A 24,165-nucleotide genomic window follows, 5' to 3' on the forward strand; every position below is an offset into this window, starting at 1 on the left:
CCCCAGAGCATAGGTCCCTTCTTTACTGAAATTCCACATTTACATCCTGCTCTTGTAAGATACGAAGAAAGGACCTAATCTGAAAAGGCTGTGGCCCTTTGAAGGTCAACAGAGAACTGTTCTAAGGTGGCATCTTTTTTCTCTCCAGAGCACGCGCCCATTTGCTTTGTGTCTCTGCCCTTTCTGACTTTTCCATAATTAAAAGGCTGAACTGGTATCTTCCTATTCATCTATTCTGCTTCCCATCTCTGTAAACTGATTCCTGAACACGAAACAAATGCTGATTAGTTAGCACAGGAAATGACTCACAGTTCCTGTCCTGGATCTCCTTCATGGCGCTGGCCATGCAGCACACAACACACATTCTCCACAAATAAAACACCTACCCACCACCTCCATTCAACACATGGAACACACCCCTCTTTTCCTCAAACCATCGCTGCTGGGGGCTGCCCACAGTTGCCTGGTCCTTCTTGTCTGGAGTCTGGGCTGGGCTTGGGTGAACAGTAATCAACGAGAGGACGGCAGAGATGGGAAACAGGATGAGCATGTTTGAGGAAGGGCTGATCTAATTTGGGGCAAAATGAAAAAAATTAAACATGGTATCATGAAAGACACAAAACTATGCATAGTTTTGTTAATTTAATTTTTTTTTACACACGCAAAAATGCACAGATCACAATGGCCCAATTTTAACAAACGGATTCATTCACATGACCCACATCTTTCCATGCCTCTAGTGCCCCTCACCAGTCTCCCCACTCTCAGAAGAGACCATAGCTTTGAGTTTGTACAGGCTCCGGACGCACAGGCTCAGCGGCCATGGCTCATGAGCCCAGCCGCTCCGCGGCAGGTGGGATCTTCCTGGACCGGGGCACGAACCCGCGTCCCCTGCATCAGCAGGCGGACTCTCAACCACTGCGCCACCAGGGAAGCCCTATAGCTTTGCCTTTCTTTTCCCATATAGACTAGTTCTCCCTGTTCTGGAACTTCATCTCAATGGTCTTGCTAAGAATGTACTCTTTGCATCGGTCTTCTTTTGCTTAGCTACCGCCTGTGACATTCACCCATGATGTGTGTGTCCCAGCGGTTCATTTTTTTTTTTCCATTGCTCAGTAGTGTCTTGCTGTTATGCACTTAATTTTAAATTATTTTAGTAATACAAACAACATACTTTTTTTCTTGCAAAAATTTGAAACGTTATAGGTAAGAAGTCTAATATCCTTTGGCCACTGCCACCCCTTCTTCCCACCTGGAGATAATTACTGGGATCTGTTGGAGCAGGTCTTCCCCCCTCTGTGCAGTCACATGCATGTATATGTCCCAGTAGAAAACACGTAAGATTGTTTCTTGTGATTTTCAAAACAGTAGGTACCACATTATACGTAACTCTCTGCAACTTGCTTTTCTTACCCAACAAGATGTTTGTAGATATAACGGTGTTTGTGCACAGATCCACCTTATTTTAAAAACTGCTGCATAGTATTTCATGATATAGATATTCCACACTTTATTTAGTCATAACTGAGATTGCTTCCAGTTCTTTCCATTCCAGCAAATGCTCAAATACTTCGGTAAACATATTTGTCAAGTTTCGTCACACTCAAGTTAGTGTTTCTGTCAGACACATGTGGAGAAGTAGAATTTCTGAGGTAGGGTGTATTTAAAATTTTAATATTTACCAAAGTATCTATACCAATTTACATTAGAGTGTTACACAACTTTGAAATTTTTGCCAATCTATAAGTGAAAAAAATCTTACCTCATTTCAATTTGTATTTCATTAATTCTAGAAGGGTCAAACACTTCTTTATTTGATTACTCACTACCTATGTTTTCTTTTTACTGAAGAGGAACTCCTGGCCTGGTTTTTCCATTAGGTGACTTCTCCTTTGCTTACTAGTTTTATTAGGTTATTATTATGAATAGGTTAGTTTTAATACATATTATTCTTCTCAGTGCCAAGCCTTTGTCTGTTCTAGTTTTTGCAACTAAAATTTTTTTCTGTTACTTTTGTAGCATAGAAATTTTAAATTAAACCAATCTTTGAGTTATGACCTCTGCTTTTTCAGGCCCTGTTTAAGAAAGTCTTCTTTTCATCAAGGTCAGAAGCACAGGATTTTAGTTCTTTTTGACATTTTTATAGTTAACAGGTTGATTTTGATGTGCTTGTGAAACATCCTGATAAGCCAATTCCAATCTCTTCCAATCTTTTAGTAAATAAACTTAGATTCCTATCATGTTAGCCATCTTCCATTTTCAACTGTGTCTTTCACTCTATTTCCAGTTTGGGGGGTGGTCTAAATAAAAAATAAGAAATGATCCCATTTTAGTATCTTTTGTTTCTTTTTTAAACCACCTTAAATTCTGGTCAGAAAAAAAGTTTATTCACTCAACAAATATCTTTAGGTTGCCTGCTTGAGATGGGCACCAGGATGCAGCACGAAGAAAGAAAGATACCCAGGACTGAGCAGTGCTCAGTCTGGTGGGGAAGGCAGACATAAAACAAGAGTGTGATGAGAGCGAAGGAGACATCTAGTAGACGGTGCTGTGGTACCCAGATGTCAGCTGAGGTCACACTGTGCTTGGAGACTTAAGTAAAATTGGCTTGGAGTTTTATCCCAAGTCCAATGACTGTCCCAAGATTTCTGTGAATTCCTCAGGGCTGTTGTTGCCTCTGGCTCTGAGCTTTTTGCTTCAGTCCGTTGTTTTGCTTGTCTCTTGCACCCGCAACTGTCCTCTTCTCTCTGCTGCGTCCTGGCCGGTGGGAACTTGGTTCATTCTCACTCAAGGCTTGTGTTTATGAAACTCTGGTGAAGCTGTGGGGAGATGGGTGTGTATGTGTGACATACAAATTGAAACCCAACACTCCTTTAGCCTCCTGGTCACTAGGTACCTAGTGCATCTTTCAATGGTCACCTTTCTCTGTGGGTCCCAGAGCCTTTATGTTTGGTGTCCTCTTTCTGCCTCAAGACTCCCTATACATCTCCCACCTTCTTGTTTTTCCAATCCCTTCAGAAGCTCCGTTTACCCCAGTTTACTACACAGACAATTTCACACAATAGAGTCTCATCGTTTTGCAGCACAGAAAAAACTAGCAGAGGATTCAGAGTTTCAGCCTCTTTTTTCCCCTCTGTAAGTGGAAGGGGCCAGTATAAAGATGGATTTTTCCCATTGATAAGGATTATGCTACCCTCTCTGTTAGCAGGCAGAAGCAGCCATTGTCAGTTTTGGGTTTAAATCACCTTTTTCCCCCAACAGAGTAATGTAAACAGTGTAAGCTAATGCCACATGGGCAGTCACTGAGAAAGTGACATTGAAGCTGAGATCTGAAGGAGGGGCAGTGGTTATCCAGATGAGGGATGGGGCTGGGAGAGGTGGGCTTGGAGAGGAAGTGTCTCAGGCAGTGTGAGTAGCACAGGCAAAGGCCCTGAGGTAGACTAGAGCAAGGCTTATTCAAGAAGTTAAGAGAAGACACCAGGAATAAAGGGGGCCAAATGGTGTTAGGTTGAATTCATCTTAAGGGCAGAAAGGGAGTGGAGGCAAGGGCAAAAAATGAAACATGTTAAGCAAGTAAGTACAAGTTTTAACTTTACATTTTAAAAAAGATTGTTCTCCCACAATGAGCTAGTACTTTGCATTCACTAGAATGGCTATAATGAAAAAGAAAAAAGGAAAAGAAATGTTGGCAAGGAAGTAGAGAGATTGGAACTCTCGCACATTGCTGGTGGGGATGTAAAATGATGCCACTCTAGAAAACAGTCTGGCAGTTTCTCAGAATGTCAAACATAAAATTACCATATGACTAAGCGATTCAACTCCTACGCATATACCCAAAGGAAGTGAAAACCAGTATTCAAACAAATACTTGTACACAAATGCTCAAAGCAGCACTATCCACAATTGTCAAAAGATGGAAACAACCCGAAGGTCCATCATATGTGAAAGGATAAACAAGATGTGGTATATCCATACAATGGAATCGATGTTATTCAGCCACAAAAAGGAATCGAGTACTGATACACGCTACTATACACGCTATACGGTGAACCTCAAAAACATGATACTAAGTGAAAAAAGCCCGAAAGGTCACCTTGTAGTTAGATGAAGAGTTCAGACTAGGTAAATTCAGAGACCGAAAGATTGGTGGTTTCTAGGGGATAGGGAAAAGGGGGAAATGACAGTGACTGCTTGATGGGTGCAGTTTCCCTCTGGGGGGGTGCAAAAATGTTTTGGGACTAGATGGAGGTGATGATTGCACGACATTTTGAACGTACGAAAGGCCACTGAATTGTATACTTCAAAATGGTTACTTTTATGGTACATGAAATTTAACTCATTAAAAGTAAGATTACTCAGACCTCCACGTAGAGAATGAAGTGGAGGGGGCAAGAATGGAGATGAGAGAATGGCGGGGAAGCTGCTGCAGGGGTCCAGGTGAGAAAGGATAGCAACTTGGAGTAGGGTGCTGGAATGGCCTGGGAAACATCCATGTGGCGAGTCACAGGCAAATGGACAGGGGGTCAGGATTTCAGGAAGAGAGGGAACACCGAGGCTGGGGGTACAGACCTGGGAGGAGGGTGTGTCTACACCTTCTGAGGGAGGGGAGGCAGCAAGGAGAGAGCATGGAGGCCTGGGTGAGCTTTTGAGTAAATACTACAATTTTGAAATATTGGTCCAGACAGACAGAGGACCGCCTAAGAGTGACCTGAGGGGGAAGCAAGGTTAAGGACGGTTTGTATTTGTAGGCTCTGCGGCCACTGACCGGGGAAGGGGAACTGAGGATGTACATGTTTGGTGCAACTGGTTGAAGAGCATAAGGGTTGGCTCTGGTAAGGAGCAGGGACATTTCTTCCTCTGAGAACCAATAAAGAGAATGAGGTCTGAAAGCCATTTTGATGTAAAGATGTAAAAGTTGTAGGGCTTCTATTGAAACCTCAGGGTAGAACATATGGCAGCTGCAGAGGGCTGCGGTAGGCCCTGGCGCAGGTCTGGAGACAGTGGAAACATTTCGGAGTGGGTTTTTGGAAGAGCGCACTGCAGAGTAAACTGGGACTGGATAAAGGACTGCCAAGGAGCCCTGAAAGTCAAGAACATACCTTTGTCCGGGAGCCAAGCTTCTGTTACGTAATTTTTTTTTTTTTTCCAAAAGCACTAGGGCCAGAGGAAGAACTAAGGCAGTAATCCTGGTGGGATAGTGTTACATAAAACACTTTAATCAAGCAGCACCCAGAAATAGAATGGGAAGAGTGTGAAAGAAATACAAGAAGTCTTATGAGAAAGATTTAAAAACCTTCCATATGTAAGCTCTTTCTTAAAGAAATGCTATTTAAAACCATATTGCATATTAGATAAGTAGCTGTACACATAAATTAGCCAACAGGAATTATTTTTGCTTTTAGATATGTACTGATGTCAAAAATTATTATTATAATATATAGGTAGCCTTTTATAGGCCGATATATTGATGCTAAATGAAATAAGTCAGACAGAGAAAGACAGATGCAGCATGGTATCACATGTGAAATAGTTTTAAAAAAGTCCAACTCATAGAAATAGTAGAAAAATGGTTGCCATGGGCTGGAGGTAGGTAAAAGGATACAAACTTTCAGCTGTAAGGTGAATAACGTCTGAGGATCTAATGGATAATATGGTGACTATATTTGACCACAACAACTGAAATTTACTGAGAGTAGAATTTAAATGTTCTCACTTTCACCCCCCCCCCCACCTCCCCCAAAAGACAAATATGTGAGATGATGGATGTTAGCTAAGGGGAAATCCTTTCACAATGAATACATGTATCAAATCACCACCATGTTCCCTTTGAATATCTTACAATTTTATATATCAATTATACCTCAGTGAAGCTGAAAAAAAAAAAACCACACACACAGCATGAACAAAGACATACATTACATCAAGAAGTCAGGTGTTTGGCCAGCAGACCAGTTGGCTGGAACACAGCAGAGGTACACAAGGGGTAAGCAGGATGAAGTTCTGAACTTAAGCAGGATATAAACTGTGGAGCATGCCACTAAGAGGATTAGGTAGAGAGGTAAGGCTGAAAGCTCTTATATGGCGTTGACTGATCAGAGCTAAATTATAGGAGATGAGTTAGCACATGAGAACACCTTACCACAGTGCCTGTCACACAGCAAATGCTCCATGCGAGTCAGTCATCAGTAATTATTGGGTGGGAGTATGCGGGATGAACTTGACATCTCTAGCTATCTCACACCCAGCATATAGAACATTCCTTACTCCTTCTGAAACTGTTCCTGCTCTCTAGCACAGAAAGTGATGCCACCATTGTTGTAATTGTCCAAGTCCAAGGAACCCCTGTCTCATTACTCTCCGTAACCAAGCAAGCCCACCCTCCCCCATTTCTGCTTCCAAAACGTATTTTCCACCACTTTGTTTTCCTCCATCTTTACTGCTATCATCCTGCATTTCTCATCTACACTTCTGCAATGATTTCCTGTCCATATTTTCATTTTTGCTACCTACCCCACAATAATTTTCAACTCAAAATGGTCTTTCTTAAATATAGACTAGATAGCCTCACCCCCTCCTTAAAAGATCCTACTGGCTTCCCACTTATCTATTTTTCTTCCATGGCCTGCAGGACCACGTTTTACTACCTCTTCATTCTCATCACATTCCACTTTCCCTTTGCTAGCCAATGCTCTAGATGCGATCCTCTTATCTTAAGCCCACTGCATGTTCTATTCCCTCAGCTGGAAATGTCAGCCTACCACTGTCCCCCTGCCCTGCTGTCTGGCTCTTTCCCATTCTTCAGTAGCAGCTTCAACATCACTCTCTTAAAGGCTCTCCTTGAGCATCTAATCTAAAGCAGATTTTCTCCCTGCCCACACCCTCCCCTATGGGTTACTTTGTCCACCACCCTTCCCTTGCCTTTACAGCAAATAGCCATATTTGAAATTATACTTATATTTTTGTATTTGCTTGTTTAATGTCGATATTGGATACTTTCAGGTGCAGGTATTAAAGTCAACTCAAATGGTCTTACACAAAGAAGGCTCCAGAGGGAGGGTGGGATTCAGATTAGATCACATCTTCCCTTGTGCTGGAGGAATGCCTTATGTTGGTTGCCTTAAGTGTAAGATTATGACTAAATACGTAGGATGAGTTTATTATGATTGCAGTGGGATTAACAGGAAATCCAACGCTATGATTTAGGCCAGTTCTTGGAGTCACATTCACTGCTTAATAATGGAGGAAGAGTGGGATAAACACCGGACCCAGCCCCATCGTCCACTGACATCTCCACGTGCAGTGTGAGAAGGGATCGCTGTTTAATTCCTTCCTGTATACTCGCTCCTAGGGCAGTGCCGGATGTGTGGTAGGAGCCCAGGGAATACTTGTTGAATGAAAGAAAAATTGGAGAAGAGAGTCTAGGAGCCAGTTTAGAGGCTACCGATTCAGTGGAGATATATAGATGGCTTACAAATCAGTCACAAAAAAAGTAAAGGGATGGATGAAGGTGAGTGATATTGTTTGCTCAAAGACTTTGGACTTGGCAATTGACCAGATGTGAAATGAGAGGGAGATGAGGAAGTCCAAGACAGTTCTGAGCTTGGGATCAGAGTCCCAGGCCCCCTTGCTTTCACTTCAATGCTCTACCTTCCCAAGAAGTACTGAAAAGGGGGCTGAGGACAGAATTATAAGGCACACATTCTCAAATGGGGTAGATACTGCCCACGAAGTGCTGAAAACTGATTCTCAGGGGAGGAAAAGAAATCAGGTATTACAATAGTTTGTAGCTCTCCAAAGCCATGACAAATCTTACCCTCTACCCTCTAGTGTTTAATTTCTCTTGTTAGGGTGAATTTTAATTAAATCAAAATTTTCTTTTTAGGAGGGGGACAATAATGAATTCTTACAAAGTTAAGAAACACTGAATTAAGGGATGAAGAGGCTTAATGAGCAGTTTAGGACTGAAGAGGGAGGTTGGAGGAAAACCAGGAAAATCTCAGATGTCTATATATCTACATATTTTGATATACACCCACCCTGGCTATTAAACAAAGCATCTTATACAGTTATAAGTAACAGTCACAGAAATACGTCTTCCAACTTTTTTACTGAAAAATTCAAAAGAATTCTGAATATGGCATTGGATTTCAGCCAGGAAAATCACCACTCTTCTGTTCACAGAGGACACAGATGCCTCTAGGACGCTGTGTTTGATTATTCTAGCAGATATACATTCTAAAAAATGTGATCACTACAGCAGGCTATTGCCACAGAGAAATGAGCTTAAGTGACCTTCCAGGACTTCTTTTCACATACCAGTCACTCTTAACAGGCAAAATAAGCCTGTCTGAGTAAACTGGACAAAGTCTTTCAAATAAAAAACATTAATGAAGTTTAGTTGAACATTCAAATTCAATCAAGAAGAAATTTTCCAAAATTTCTAAAATAAATGTATCCAAAAAGCAGATGAATGTCTGCCACAAGAACTAGTGTGAGTCTGAACCCTGTTTTGTTGGGGGCACAAATAGGAAATTTCCTTGTCTAGCTGTATAAAATGACCTGGAACACCCTTAGCTCTTGGTACTTGTCTGCACTGATAAGCAAGGTTGGCTACAGGTGGTAAGAGGCCTTAGTGAGTGAAAGGCATTGATGGGATCCCCCTCCAGGATGTCAGAAGAGACTTGTTTAACAAGCAATGTAACAACAATAGAATGGGAGAATATATTTGCAAACGAAGTGACCAACAAGGAATTGGTCTTCAAAATATACAAATGGCTCATGCAGCTCAATATTAAAAAAACAAACAACCCAATCAAAAAATGGGCGGAAGATCTAAATAGACATTTCTCCAAAGAAGACATACAGGTAGGGACTTCCCTGGTGGTCCAGTGATTAAGATTCTGTGCTTCCACTGCAGGGGGTACAGCTTTGATCCCTGGTTGGGGAACTAAGATCCCGCATGCCGCATGGAGTGGCTAAAATAAAAATCTAAAAAAAAAAAAAAAAGACATACAGATGGCCAAGAGGCACATGAAAAGATGCTCAACATCACTAATTATTAGAGAAATACAAATCAAAACTACAATGAGGTATCACCTCACACCGGTCAGAATGGCCATCATCAAAAAATCTACAAACAATAAATGCTGGAGAGGGTGTGGAGAAAAGGGAACCCTCTTGCACTGTTGGTGGGAATGTAAATTGATACAGCCACTATGGAGAACAGTATGGAGATTCCTTAAAAAACTAAAAATAGAACTACCAAACCACCCAGCAACCCCTCTACTAAGCATATACCCAGAGAAAACCATAATTCAAAAAGAGTCATGTACCATAATGTTCATTGCAGTTCTATTTACAATAGCCAGGACCTGGAAGCAACCTAAGTGTCCATCGACAGACAAATGGATAAAGAAGATGTGGTACATATATACAATGGAATATTACTCAGCCATAAAAAGAAAGGAAATTGAGTTATTTGTAGTGAGGTGGATGGACCTAGAGTCTTTCATACAGTGAAGTCAGAAAGAGAAAAATAAATACCGTATGCTAACACATATATATGGAATCTAAAAAAAAAAACAAAACGGTTCTCCAGAACCTAGGGGCAGGACAGGAATAAAGATGCAGACGTAGAGAAGGGACTTGAGGACATAGGGAGGGGGAAGGGTAAGCTGGGACGAAGTGAGTGAGTGGCATGAACATATGTACACTACCAAATGTAAAATAGATAGCTAGTGGGAAGCAGCCGCACAGCACAGGGAGATCAGCTAGATGCTTTGTGACCACCTAGAGGGGTGGGATAGTGAGGATGTGAGGGAGACGCAAGCTGTCTGATTCACTTTGTAAAAAGCAGAAACTAACACACCATTGTAAAGCAATTAAGATGTTAAAAAAAATGCTAAAAATAAAGACACAATAGCTTTAATTTACCTAAAAAAAAAAAACAAAAACTACAATGAGGTATCACCTCACACTGGTCAGAATGGCCATCATCAAAAAACCTACAATAAATGCTGGAGAGGGTGTGGAGAAAAGGGAATCCTCTTGCACTGCTAGTGGGAATGTAAATTGGTAGAGTCACTATGGAGAACAGTATGGAGATTCCTTAAAAAACTAAAAGTAGAGCTACCATATGATCCAGCAATCCCACTCCTGGGCATACATCTAGAGAAAAACTTGGTTTGAAAGGATACATGCACCCCAATGTTCATTGCAGCACTATTTACAATAGCCAAGACATGGAAGCAACCTAAATGCCCATCGACGGAAGAATGAATAAAGAAGATGAGGTACATATACACAATGGAATATTACCCAGCCATAAAAAACAAAGAAATAATGCCATTTGCAGCGACATGGATGACCTAGAGATTGTTATACTGAGTGAAGTCAGAGAAAGACAAATATAATATGATATTGCTTATATGTGGAACCAAAAAAAATGGTACAAAGGAACCTATTTACAAAACAGAAATAGCATCACAGATGTAGAAAACAAACTTATGGCTACCAAGGGGGAAAGGGGAGGAGGGATAAATTGGGAGATTGGGATTGACATACACACACTACTATATGTAAAATAGATAACTAATAAGAAACTACTGTATAGCACAGGGAACTCTACTCAATACTCTGTAATGACCTATATGGGAATAGAATCTAAAAAAGAGTGTATATATGTATATTATAACTGATTGACTTTGCTGTACAGCAGAAACTCACACAAAATTGTAAATCAACTATACGGCAATAAAAATTACTTAAACAAAAAAAAGAAAACAAACAAAAACAAACAAGCAATGTAATCTGTGGGGCAAAAGGAGCCAATATTGATTGCCATGATGAAAAGTTTCCAAAACCATATTTTTCCTTTTAAATAACAACAAGAACACAAACAAGAAATGTCTAAACAACATTATATGCAATGCTTGGGGAAGAAGACAAAAGGTAACTTAGCAGATCAAAACTTCAACCCAAACTGCACAAAGCTGTATGTCATATTCTCCAGGAACTGCAAAACTTGGTTATATTCTTATTCCCGTATAAGTATTCAATCACTTTCCCTGAAAGTTCAGGATGGGGAGAGATTCTTATCACAAAAGACACAAAATACATTTCTCTCATTGTCTTTGAGTAGGCTGTCCGTATTTTATTTTTTAAGCTCTAAGTTTTGTGATTCTTTTCTTGAAAACAACCAGGTTCCCCTCCATCGAGAGGCTAGTGTCATAACACAAAGACTCTCAACTTGAGAGATGACCCCAGTGTTCCACGGAGAGGTTTGATATTCTGGGAAGACAGGAAAGTCATTCATTCCCTCCAGCAGTTAGAGAACAGCCATTTATTTATTATATATGACACTAATTTAGATGCTCAGAAAGGGGGAGCTATGATCCACACATTTTATTTGCTTTTAATTTCACCCCATTAGAGTCTTAAATTTCTTTGCATAGTCAAGATGGTCAGGAAGCCCCTGAAGTTGACTGTGGCACTGAAAGGAAGCCTACTTTCAGTTTGGCAACTTATCTGCTAGGTTACAAAGTGTAATCTGCCTTGAGGCACAAGAAGTGGTCCATTAACAAATCACTATAGCCACTAAGACTGTCCGTTCATACAGTTTATTTCACTAGACTGCAATTTTATACACAGTATGAAGAGGTTTCCTGATAGCACACATATAGTTGACTTTCTGTACTGCTGAAGAACCACTTTTATTTTTTTTTTTACATTATATCGTAATACCTTATCATTAAAACATTATTCAGTGAATTTTTTCCAACTACATATAAATGGAGATTTACCACACACACGGTGCAAGAATGTCTTTATAACATATTTGGATCACAAAATGTGAATCTAAAATACATCACTGTAATTAGAACACTACTTTAAAATTACAATGCCCCATGTTGTATTAGCCAGATTTGATCACCCTCTGTATACATCACAAAGCAGTTTGGTGGGTATCTTCTTGGAGGACTGGCAGCAGCTTTAAACTATGATTTCAAAAGAAATCTTTATTTTGGAATCAAAATTTTGAATTTGAAAAACTTCTTCCTTTATGCGTTCCATATTCTCAGAATCAAAATGGGACATTAAAAAATGTATAGTCTCTAAAACAAGGAGAATAAATCCAACCCTCCTTTAGCTGAAAGGCTGGGGGTGTAATATTAGGTTTCGTAGAAACCTAAGGAAAGCACTGTATGGGAAATGGAAATTAGTTCAAAAGAAACATAACATTTCCTTGAAAGCTTCCTGGATTCCTCTGCCCACCCCCCCACCTCTGTCACCACCTCTGTCAAACACAGAAAAGAATACTGCATTGCAAATCAAGATCTATTTCCATGAAATGATGTTCTAAAGAAAATGTATGTAAACAAGTCAGAGAGAAAGATTTCTTCATTTCCCCATTTTTGTGGACTGAGGCAGTGGGATGGTATCAGTTAAATAAGATCTAAAACTCCTTAATCAAAGAACCACTTCATTGTACACAAAACAGCTAGGGATAACTGGTGAAAATTTCTCATGTGTTTCCTTTTCTTTCCCCCAAAGTTTGAGAATGTTTGAAAGTTCAATAAATAGTAGAAAAATAATCCTTTACTTAGAAATTTTGAGATGCATCATTTAGAGCTTAACATGAGTTCCATACAGCAACTGTGGTATCTAGGTACCGCTAAGAAACCAGGTGAAATCTTCAAAGCACACATTTCTCTCTGCATGTGCCACGTTCCCAGTCTCCGCTGGAGCATATTTTTCTCTCTTCCAGTTAAGGAGAGCCAAATGTTTCGGGCTCCTCGGAACATTCCCCTGGCTCAGCTTAACCAAGGCTGCCAATGTTTCACTTGTAGGTTCCATCTCTGTTTAGAGGTTTGCTTCTGTTCATTCCGTTGGTATTATGGCAGGTTCATTAATCAGACTTATTTCCCCTCCATTTCACAACCAGCCTCGCATCTTCACAAATGTGATTCTGTCGTTGTTTCTCTTGTTTTGAAATATATTAACAGGCAGGAAAACAGGTTAAATGACTCTAGACAGAGCACAGACACAAGTGGATTTGCTGCTGGCTCTTTCTCCCTCCAGAACATTCCATATCTCCCAGATCTCATCTTCTGATGGAGGTGAGGAGGTTAGCATTCTGCGTCGACAGTGTGTACGGTCACGGCTGCCTGCAGGTGGTGGCTGTGATGCAGCGTGGGGTGGTGAAGGCGGTAGTGGTGGAACTTGTGACTTAGAAGGGCAGCAGTCTGAGGTGGGGTGTCCAACTCCAAGTCTTCATCGTGGTTTCCCACGTCCACCCCGGCCGACAAGGGGTCGTTGGTGCACGGAGGGTTTTCACTGTCTTCCTGTGGGCTCATGGTGCTGTAACCTAGAAGATGAACACAACAAACAGGCGGCTGAGAGCTTCCAGAGGCAGGGAGGAGACGTCACTGCAGATTTCTGGGGCACTGGGAGGCGCTCCTACCTTTGTGTTACATAAGTGTCAATGTTTGCAGACTGTCAGCAGACCTCGAAGTGACTTATTTTTAAAGAGATCTTTCGTTAGCTCTTGCCTTAAAGCAATTACACCATAAATACACAATCATTTTAGACAATATGAACAACAACCCTTTTCCCAAATGCCCAAACCAACAAAACCAAACCAAAAATCACCCCAATCCTTTCTGATCCATAGACCCCACAACTGACATTTGGGGAAATATCCTCCTACACTATTCCCTCAGATAAGATTAAGGCTATTTTTTATTTTTGAGGGGAAAAAACAAACAGCTTCAAGACAAAGATCCTAACAGGACTCAGATCAGTTGGGGGCTGGTGGGGGAAGCTGAGCTTCAAAATGCCTGAATGTGAGGCCACAGTAAGAACAAAAGACAGCTGCCGCCATGGCAGCCCTGGTGTCACGTAATCCCTACACACCCACAAGGCACACATTTTAACGTCCATTTTACAGGTGAGGGAAATGATGATCAGAGAGGTGAATGAACTTGCCTGAGTTCCAGCCCCCAACAAAACACTAACTCTGCATACATTCATAGCAACTAGCAAAAGAATCAGCTATTCTCTGTGTAAGCTGGTTCACTATATTTAAAGATTAATTTCTTTTGGTATTCTAAGTAATACATGTTTCAAAAGAAAATGCCCTTGCTGATCAAAGGATTTCATTCCAAGAACCTTGGCATGTTTTTAAATATTGCAAAAAAAAAAATCCCCTTTAAGAATTTTGAGAAGTGACAGCTCATTAATATTTCCGCTGCATCTACAGTTAGCATCAATCAGCACTCACCCGTGGGTAGCGCTAGTCACATCCATGGCTGCAAAACTGACGTGCCTGCATACTAACCAAGCAGGAATAGTTTGTGGTTGAAAATGTTATGCTTCGTGCAAAAATGAGAAAGGCAATTCTCAGTCCTCAATGAAATGTTGTTCAAACAACATAATTCTTTCAGTCCCACTCAACAAATATTTATCAGGCACCTACTATGTATAAGACACTGTGTTGGGCACTGCAGGAGACCCGGAGACGAAAACCTGATCCCTGCACAAGGAGCTGATACACTAGTGCTTGAGAAATAAAACAAGTACAAGCATAGCTCAGTTCAATTATTCATTTATTGAAGACCATCAGGAGGCTGAAAGGAGAGACTATGAAACACGAATAAGAGATGTCCCTTTTCCTTAAGGATTTCACCACTGAGTAAGAGACACATATTTACAAAATTAGGCTTATTCTAGCACAGATAATGGTAAGTGCTATAATGGAGGTTTAATTGAAATCCAGCAGAGGGTTTGACTAATTCTGGCTGGAGGACTGGGAAAGCATCACAGGAGGACTCATACTTTAGTTGGGCTTAAATGGATGAGTAGGAGTTTGGTGAAGTGGCTAGGAGTAAAGGAACAGACGAGTATGGCCAAGAGGTGTAGAAACACAAGGCTATTTTTACACCATGTGGCTAGGATGAGTGCTAGCAGGTAGATGGAGGAGAGACTTGAACTTACAAGGTTTTGAGCAGACCAGAAAAATAGCACGATCATTTCTGTATTTTAAAAGGAGAGTTCTGGAGTCCCTCCCATCAGGAAACTTACACAAACCTCTTAGATAGCCTCATCCACCAGAGGGCAGACAGCAGAAGCAAGAACTACAATCCCGCAGCCTGTGGAAAAAAACCCACATTCACAGAAACATAGACAAGATGAAAAGGCAGAGGGCTATGTACCAGTTGAAGGAACAAGATAAAACCCCAGAAAAACAACTAAATGAAGTGGAGATAGGCAACCTTCCAGAAAAAGAATTCAGAATAATGATAGTGAAGATGATCCAGAACCTCGGAAAAAGAATGGAGGCAAAGATCGAGAAGATGCAAGAAATGTTTAACAAAGACCTAGAAGAATTAAGGTAACAAACAAACAGAGATGAACAATACATAACTGAAATGAAAACTACACTAGAAGGAATCAATAGCAGAATAACTGAGGCAGAAGAACGGATAAGTGACCTGGAAGACAGAATGGTGGAATTCACTGCTGCTGAACAGAATAAAGAAAAAAGAATGAAAAGAAACGAAGACAGCCTAAGAGACCTCTGGGACAACACTAAATGCAACAACATTCGCATTATAGGGGTCCCAGAAGGAGAAGAGAGAGAGAAAGGACCAGGGAAAATATCTGAAGAGATTATAGTCGAAAACTTCCCTAACATGGGAAAGGAAATAGCCACCCAAGTCCAGGAAGCACAGCGAGTCCCATACAGGATAAACCCAAGGAGAAACACGCCGAGACACATAGTAATCAAATTGGCAAAAATTAAAGACAAAGAAAAATTATTAAAAGCAGCAAGGGAAAAATGACAAATAATATACAAGGGAACTCCCATAAGGTTAACAGCTGATTTCCCAGCAGAAACTCTACAAGCCAGAAGGGAGTGGTATGATATACTTAAAGTGATGAAAGGGAAGAACCTACAACCAAGATCACTCTACCCGGCAAGGATCTCATTCAGATTCGATGGAGAAATCAAAAGCTTTACAGACAAGCGAAAGCTAAGAGAATTCAGCACCACCAAACCAGCTCTACAACAAATCTTGTGGGAAATACAAGAGAAGAAAAGGACCTACAAAAACAAACCCAAAACAATGAAGAAAATGGTCATAGGAACATACATATCGATGACTACCTTAAACGTGAATGGATTAAATGCTCCAGCCAAAAGACACAGGCTTGCTGAATGGATACAAAAGCAAGACCCATATATATGCTGTCTACAAGAGACCCACTTCAGACCTAGGGACACATACACACTGAAAGTGAGGGGATGGAAAAAGATATTCCATGCAAATGGAAATCAAAAGAAAGCTGGAGTAGCTATACTCATATCAGATAAAATAGACTTTAAAATAAAGAATGTTACAAGAGACAAGGAAGGACACTACGTAATGATCAAGGGATCAATCCAAGAAGAAGATATAACAATTATAAATATATATGCACCCAACACAGGAGCACCTCAATACATAAGGCAACTGCTAACAGCTATAAAAGAGGAAATCGACAGTAACACAATAATAGTGGGGGACTTTAACACCTCACTTACACCAATGGACAGATCATCCAAAATGAAAATAAAGAAACAGAAGCTTTAAATGACACAATAGACCAGATAGATTTAATTGATATTTACAGGACATTCCATCCCAAAACAGCAGATTACACTTTCTTCTCAAGAGCGCACAGAACATTCTCCAGGATAGATCACATCTTGGGTCACAAATCAAGCCTAAGTAAATTTAAGAAAACTGAAACCATATCAAGCATCTTTTCTGACCACAATGCTATGAGATTAGAAATGAATTACAGGGAAAAAAATGTAAAAAACCCAAACACATGAGTCTAAACAATACGTTACTAAATAACCAAGAGATCACTGAAGAAATCAAAGAGGAAATCAAAAAATACCTAAAGACAAATGACTATGAAAACACGACGATCAAAAATCTCTGGGATGCAGTGAAAGCAGTTCTAAGAGCAAAATTTATAGCTATACAAGCCTACCTCAAGAAACAAGAAAAATCTCATGTAAACAATCTAAACTTACACCTAAAGGAACTAGAGAAAGAAGAACAAACAAAGCCCAAAGACAGCAGAAGGAAAGCAATCATAAAGATGAGAGCAGAAATAAATGAAATAGAAACAAAGAAAACAATAGCAAAGATCAATAAAACTAAAAGCTGGTTCTTTGAGAAGATAAACAAAATTGATAAACCATTAGCCAGACTCATCAAGAAAAAGAGGGAGAGGAAGGGCTTCCCTGGTGGTGCAGTGGTTGACAGTCTGCCTGCTGATGCAGGGGATACGGGTTCGTGCCCCGGTCCGGGAGGATCCCACATGCCTCAGAGCGGCTGGGCCCATGAGCCATGGCCGCTGAGGCTGCACGTCCAGAGCCTGTGCTCTGCAACGGGAGAGGCCACAGCAGTGAGAGGCCCGTGTACCGCAAAAAAAAAAAAAAAAAAAAAAAAAAAAAAAAAAAAAAAAAAAAAAAAAACCCAAGGAAACTTAAAAAAAAAAAAAGAGGGAGAGGACTCAAATCAATAAAATTAGAAATGAAAAAGGAGAAGTTACAACAGACACCACAGAAATACAAAGCATCCTAAGAGGCTACCACAAGCAACTCTATGCCAATAAAATGAACAACCTGGAAAAAATGGACAAATTCTTAGAAAGGTATAATCTTCCAAGATTGAACCAGGAAGAAATAGAAAATATGAACAGACCAATCACAAGTAATGAAATTGAAACTGTGATTAAAAATCTTCCAACAAACAAAAGTCCAAGACCAGATGGCTTCTCAAGGTGAATTCTACCAAATATTTAGAGAAGAGCTAACACCCATCCTTCTCAAACTCTTACAAAAAATTGCAGAGGAAGGAACACTCCAAAACTTGTTCTATGAGGCCACCATCACCCTGATACCAAAACCAGACAAAGATACTACAAAAAAAGAAAATTACAGACCAATATCATTGATGAATAGAGATGCAAAAATCCTCAACAAAATACTAGCAAACAGAATCGAACAACACATTAAAAGGATCATACACCACGATCAAGTGGGATTTATCCCAGGGATGCAAGGATTCTTCAGTACATGCAAATCAATCAATGGGATATACCATATTAACAAACTGAAGAATAAAAACCATATGGTCACCTCAATAGATGCAGGAAAAGATTTTGACAAAATTCAACACCCATTTATGATAAAAACTCTCCAGAAAGTGGGCATAGAGGGAATCTACCTGAACATAATAAAGGCCATATACGACAAACCCACAGCAAACATCATTCTCAATGGTGAAAAACTGAAACCATTTCCTTTAAGATCAAGAACAAGACAAGGATGTCCACTCTCACCACTATTATTCAACATAGTTTTGGAAGTCCTAGCCATGGCAATCAGAGAAGAAAAAGAAATACAAATTGGAAAAGAAGAAGTAAAACTGTCACTGTTTGCAGATGACATGATACTATACATAGACAATCCTAAAAATGCCACCAGAAAACTACCAGAGCTAATCAATGCAGTTGGTAAAGTTGCAGGATACAAAATTAATGCACAGAAATCTCTTGCATTCCTATACACTAATGATGAAAAATCTGAAAGAGAAATTAAGGAAACACTCCCATTTACCACTGCAACAAAAAGAATAAAATACCTAGGAATAAACCTACCTAGGGAGACAAAAGACCTGTATGCAGAAAACTATAAGACACTGATGAAAGAAATTAGAGATGACACCAACAGATGGAGAGATATTCCATGTTCTTGGATTGGAAGAATCAATATTGTGAAAATGACTATACTACCCAAAGCAATCTACAGATTCAGTACAATCTCTATCAAATTACCAATGGCACTTTTACAGAACTAGAACAAATAATCTTAAAATTTGTATGGAGACACAAAAGACCCTGAATAGCCAAAGCAGTCTTGAGGGAAAGAAACGGAGCTGGAGGAATCAGACTCCCTGACTTCAGACTATACTACAAAGCTACAGTAATCAAGACAATATGGTACGGGCACAAAAACAGAAACACAGGTCAATGGAACAAGATAGAAAGCCCAGAGATAAACCCATGCACCTATGGTTAACTAATCTATGACAAAGGAGGCAAAGATATACAATGGAGAAAAGATAGTCTCTTCAATAAGTGGTGCTGGGAAAACTGGACAGCTACATGTAAAAGAATGAAATTAGAACACTCCCTAACACCATACACAAAAATAAACTCGAAATGGATTCGAGACCTAAATGTAAGACTGGACACTATCAAACTCTTAGAGGGGGCTTCCCTGGTGGCGCAGTGGTTGAGAGTTTGCCTGCCAGTGCAGGGGACATGGGTTCGAGCCCTGGTCTGGGAGGATCCCACATGCCGCAGAGCAACTAGGCCCATGAGCCACAACTACTGAACCTGTGCATCTGTAGCCTGTGCTCTGCAACAAGAGAGGCCACGATAGTGAGAGGCCCGTGCACCGTGATGAAGAGTGCCCCTCACTTGCTGCAACTAGAGAAAGCCCTCGCACAGAAACTGAGACCCAACACAACCAAAAATAAATATTAAAAAAACAAAACAAAAAATACTCTTAGAGGAAAACATAGGAAGAACACTCTTTGACATAAATCACAGCAAGATCCTTTTTGATCCACCTCCTAGAGAAATGGAAATAAAAACAAAAATAAACAAATGGTACCTAATGAAACTTCAAAGCTTTTGCACAGCAAAGGAAACCATAAACAAGACGAAAAGACAACCCTCAGAATGGGAGAAAATATTTGCAAACGAATCAATGGACAAAGGATTAATCTCCAAACAGCTCATGCAGCTCAATATTAAAGAAACAAACAACCGAATCCAAAAATGGGCAGAAGACCTAAATAGACATTTCTCCAAAGAAGACATACACATGGCCAAGAAGCACATGAAAAGCTGCTCAACATCACTAATTATTAGAGAAATGCAAATCAAAACTACAACGAGGTATCACCTCACACCAGTTAGAATGGGCATCATCAGAAAATCTACGAACAACAAATGTTGGAGAGGGTGTGGAGAAAAGGGAACCCTCTTGTACTGTTGCTGGGAATGTTAATTGATACAGCCACTATGGAGAACAGTACAGAGGTTCCTTAAAAAACTAAAAATAGAATTACCATATGATCTAGCAATCCCTCTACTGGGCATATACCCAGAAAAAACCATAATTCAAAAATACACATGCACCCCAATGTTTATTGTAGCACTGTTTACAATAGCCAGGTCATGGAAGCAACCTAAATGTCCATCGAGAGACGAATGGATAAAGAAGTTGTGGTACATACATACAATGGAATATTACTCAGCCATAAAAAGGAACGAAATTGAGTCATTTGTTGAGACGTGGATGGTTCTAGAGACTGTCATACAGAGTGAAGTAAGGCAGAAAGAGTAAAACAAATATCGTATATTAACGCATGTATGTGGAACCTAGAAAAATGGTACAGATGAGCCGGTTTGCAGGGCAGAAGTTGAGACACAGATGTAGAGAACAAATGTATGGACACCAAGGGGGGAAAGCGGCCTGGGGGTGGTGGTGGTGGTGTGATGAATTGGGCGATTGGGATTGACATGTATACACTGATGTGTATAAAATTGATGACTAATAAGAACTTGCTGTATTAAAAAAAAAAAAAGAGTTCTGGGACTTCCCTGGTGGTGCAGTGGTTAAGAATCTGCCTGCCAATGCAGGGAACGTGGGCTCGATCCCTGGTCCGGGAAGATCCCACATGTCGTGGAGCAACTGAGCCCGTGCGCCACAACTACTGAGCCTGCGCTCTAGAGCCAGCGAGCCACAAATACTGAAGCCCACGTGCCCAGAGCCCGTGCTCCACAAGAAGAGAAGCCACCTCAATGAGAAGCCCGTGCACCGCAAGGAACAGTAGTCCCCGCTCGCCACAACTAGAGAAAGCCTGCGCACAATGAAGATCCAACGCAGCCAAAAATAAATAAATAGATTTACATATTAAAAAAAGAGAGAGTTCTGGTGGCAGTTTGGTGGCTGAATAAAAAGGAGAGAGAGGGAGGCAGTTAGGAGGTTATTGCAACAGCCCAGCTGAGAGTTGTTGAATTAAAACTATGGGATTGGACAGACAGCTCTGGGGTGGAAACAGCAGTAGTTCATCAGCAACTTGATGTGGGGGGCTGGGGGGTGAGGGGTGGTTAAAGAGGACTGCAACTTACAGTCAGGATGATGAGAGGGTGACTCCGAGATCCTGAGTCTCAGGGAAGGAAACGAATTTTGTCTTTGCACATCTTGATTTTGAGAGTCTGTGGATAACGTATGTAGAGGTACCCAGCCAGAAAAACAGGCACGTTGGCCATAAATCAGGACAGAAGAAGGAGAGTTCGTTGTTGTGTGTCCATCATTACTGAGTGCCCTCTTGGTGCCAGATGCCAGGCTAGGGGTTCAACAGAAAAAGGGGTAAGGTGAGGCCCCAGCTTCTGAGAAGCCCACAGTCAAGAAGGGGAAACGCAGGTGCGAAACTAGAGGCATTACAAAGGAATACCAAAGCTGATGAAGTTGGCTTAGGCTCCTGGAGGAAGCGACACTTAAGGTGGCCCTCACGGGAGAGAGGGGTTCACTAGGTAAAGGAAGGGGTGGAAGGTACTTCAGGCAGGGAGATGAGCATATTCAAAGACCAGAAGACTGAAAGGCTCCATGGATTTGAGGAATGGGGAAAAGCTTCACGTGTAGGAGAAAAGAGCAAGAGATGAGGCTGGACAGGCAGGCTGAGACCAGACCAGGAAGGCTGGTCAAAGGGCAGGGGGAAGGTAGATGGCAGTAACATAACGTGTGCTTTAAGATGATCCCTTGTGGCAATGAGGAGGCTGGCCACAGGGAAGGAGGGATCTGAGGCTCAGAGGACAGGGGACTGAGCATCGGCCCGAGAAGACGGCGAGGCCGTGAAGTGGGACATCAGCCGTGTTTAAGTGGAGCGAGCAGCTGTTCAAGTTCAGGGAAGGGCTGGCTCTGGTGACCAAATGGACTTCCTGGTGAAGATGCCAAGAGGGTTAATATCCTTGGGGTTTGTAGGTTCAGTTGCTGGAGGAATAGTGATGCCTTTACCCAAGATTAAGAGATCAGGAGCCAGAACAAGATTCTCAGCTTCAGTAGTGCTAAGTCTAGAATGTAATGTAGGCTTTAAAACCTCAGTTACAAGTGTTCTACACGTAAGAGACTAAAGTACTAGAAAACACATTTTAGCAAAATCTCAGTGTCTGTGTCGATTATTTTTAGCCAACCTTTAGTGCTAGGCTGTCTTCATCTTGCCTCCTGGATGCCTTCCTGACTGCTCATTTACAAGCACCCATCGGAACTGACAGCTGATTTTCACATTCATGGTGTAAAATTCATAGTGGTCCTTCTGCCTGTCTCACCCTCCCACCTTCCCTTATCTTGCTATTGTGCTTCACGTTATGTTTGAAGGTCTTTTCTGGGAAACCTTCCCAACCAACATCCACCCCACCCAGTCATACCAACCTATAGGGGTTCTGGTGACTCTTCTGTGAGTTTAAACGGTAATCTGTGCACATCCCTATCTTAGATTTTACCATATTACAAAAAAATATAGGGCTGTTTTGTCCATTAGCAAACTCCTTCTTCAAGTACGAGGACTTGTGCCTTACACAAAGCATGCGCTTAAAAAAAAAAATCACATAATTTTTTCAGCAATCTGTGGTTCTGTCTGGTGTGACATTTTACCAGTCTCATCTAATAATGAAGACATTCTAGGATTCACTGGGCCCTGCCTGGAGTTCTGACTTAGAGTCCAGGGGTGCTCTGAACCTGGCTGGTCACAGGCCCAGGTGGGTGGTGACCTTGCAGCCATTCCCAAGGCAACTCGGGGGCAGCCCCGTTTCTCCTGGTGCTTTCTGATGAGAATCCCAGCAGGGACCCCTCCGAAGGGAACCCCTCTGGGGCAATTCTGTTTTATTTCCTCAGTGGGACACTACTGCTCAACCCCTCTGTAACTTACTCAGGCTTCCTCTTATCTCAGTAATTCATGGAAATCTGGAGGGAGGGAGTAGCATGTTTCAGAGAAGCAGGAGAAAGCCAAACACGTGCTCTCACTTAGCAAATTAACTGAGCGTTTACTCAGTGCCAGGCAATTCTGTGAAGTGCTGGGAACAGTGATGCATAAGACAGACACGGTCTCTGACTCATGCAGGAAGCAGCACCATTTGAGACACAGAGGACATTTACAAATACTTTCAAAGAAAGACTTCTTTACTATCCAAAGGTGCATACAGAGAAATTCCTGCAAAGCCAATTTCAAGGCGAAACAGGCTTCCATAAGGAATAGAAGAGTCAAATTAGGCTTTTGCTCTTTGTCATTCTGCTCATGTATTTAGCTGACGGTTCTTAAGAAAAGCCTCTTGATGGCAAGGGCTGTTAGGTCCCTCTGGGGACTCACTCACCCCTTTGTGGTCACAGCGAGTAACTGCAGGAGAATATCTCTGCACTTCTAAAAAATGGTTTTGTGGTGCACTATGTAATTTTTGACCAGATTTTCAAGGTTCAGCATTTGCATTTTAAGTCTTTTGGAATTTACTTCGCTAGGGGAAAAATTCCCTTTTACAAAGAAAAAAAATGTTGCTTAACGTACATTTGTAATGTTTCTAATGAGATGGTAACTAAAACACAGATTCACAAGGAACAAATACATACTGGTGATTTTTAACTTAAAAATAAGCCAGTTGATTAGTTAGAATATGATATTTTCAAGAGAAATAATGGGCAAAGCAGAGTGTAACAGTTAACAGCCAAGTGCTGGAAAACTATCATTCTACATGGTGTCAGAACGTTGATAAAAATGATTCTACTTTTCAGACACCATTCTTATTTTGAGTAGTTTTCTTTTAAGATACAAAAATTAAAAATCAGGTTCTTTTAAAATACAAAACTCTGTTGGCCACATGAAATGTTTCTAGTTAAAAATGCAGCCTGGAGTCTCCAAGTTTACGTGGGTAACATTTAGTTTTAATTCTGGGAATATCACCACTCTGAACCATACCATGAAAGTCTGGTCTGTTCCATACTTATACATTTATATATTTTATTCTTCTGAGGTTTCCTTT

The 24,165-nt window shown here is 40.9% G+C and overlaps 1 protein-coding gene across 3 annotated transcripts in view; it reads right to left on the reverse strand.

The window, feature by feature from the left end:
• Window positions 1-11,134: 11,134 nt before the first annotated feature.
• CACHD1 (cache domain containing 1) overlaps window positions 11,135-24,165 on the reverse strand; it is a 218,503-nt gene continuing 205,472 nt past the window's right edge. For all 3 annotated transcript variants that reach the window (XM_060139854.1, XM_060139855.1, XM_060139853.1), the window contains one exon: window positions 11,135-13,366. In XM_060139854.1, the coding sequence (XP_059995837.1) occupies window positions 13,128-13,366 (239 nt within the window). In that variant the 3' untranslated portion in view covers window positions 11,135-13,127. The remainder of the gene's footprint in view (window positions 13,367-24,165) is intronic.

Source organism: Lagenorhynchus albirostris, chromosome 2 (assembly GCF_949774975.1).
Source record: "Lagenorhynchus albirostris chromosome 2, mLagAlb1.1, whole genome shotgun sequence".
Taxonomy (NCBI): domain Eukaryota; kingdom Metazoa; phylum Chordata; class Mammalia; order Artiodactyla; family Delphinidae; genus Lagenorhynchus; species Lagenorhynchus albirostris.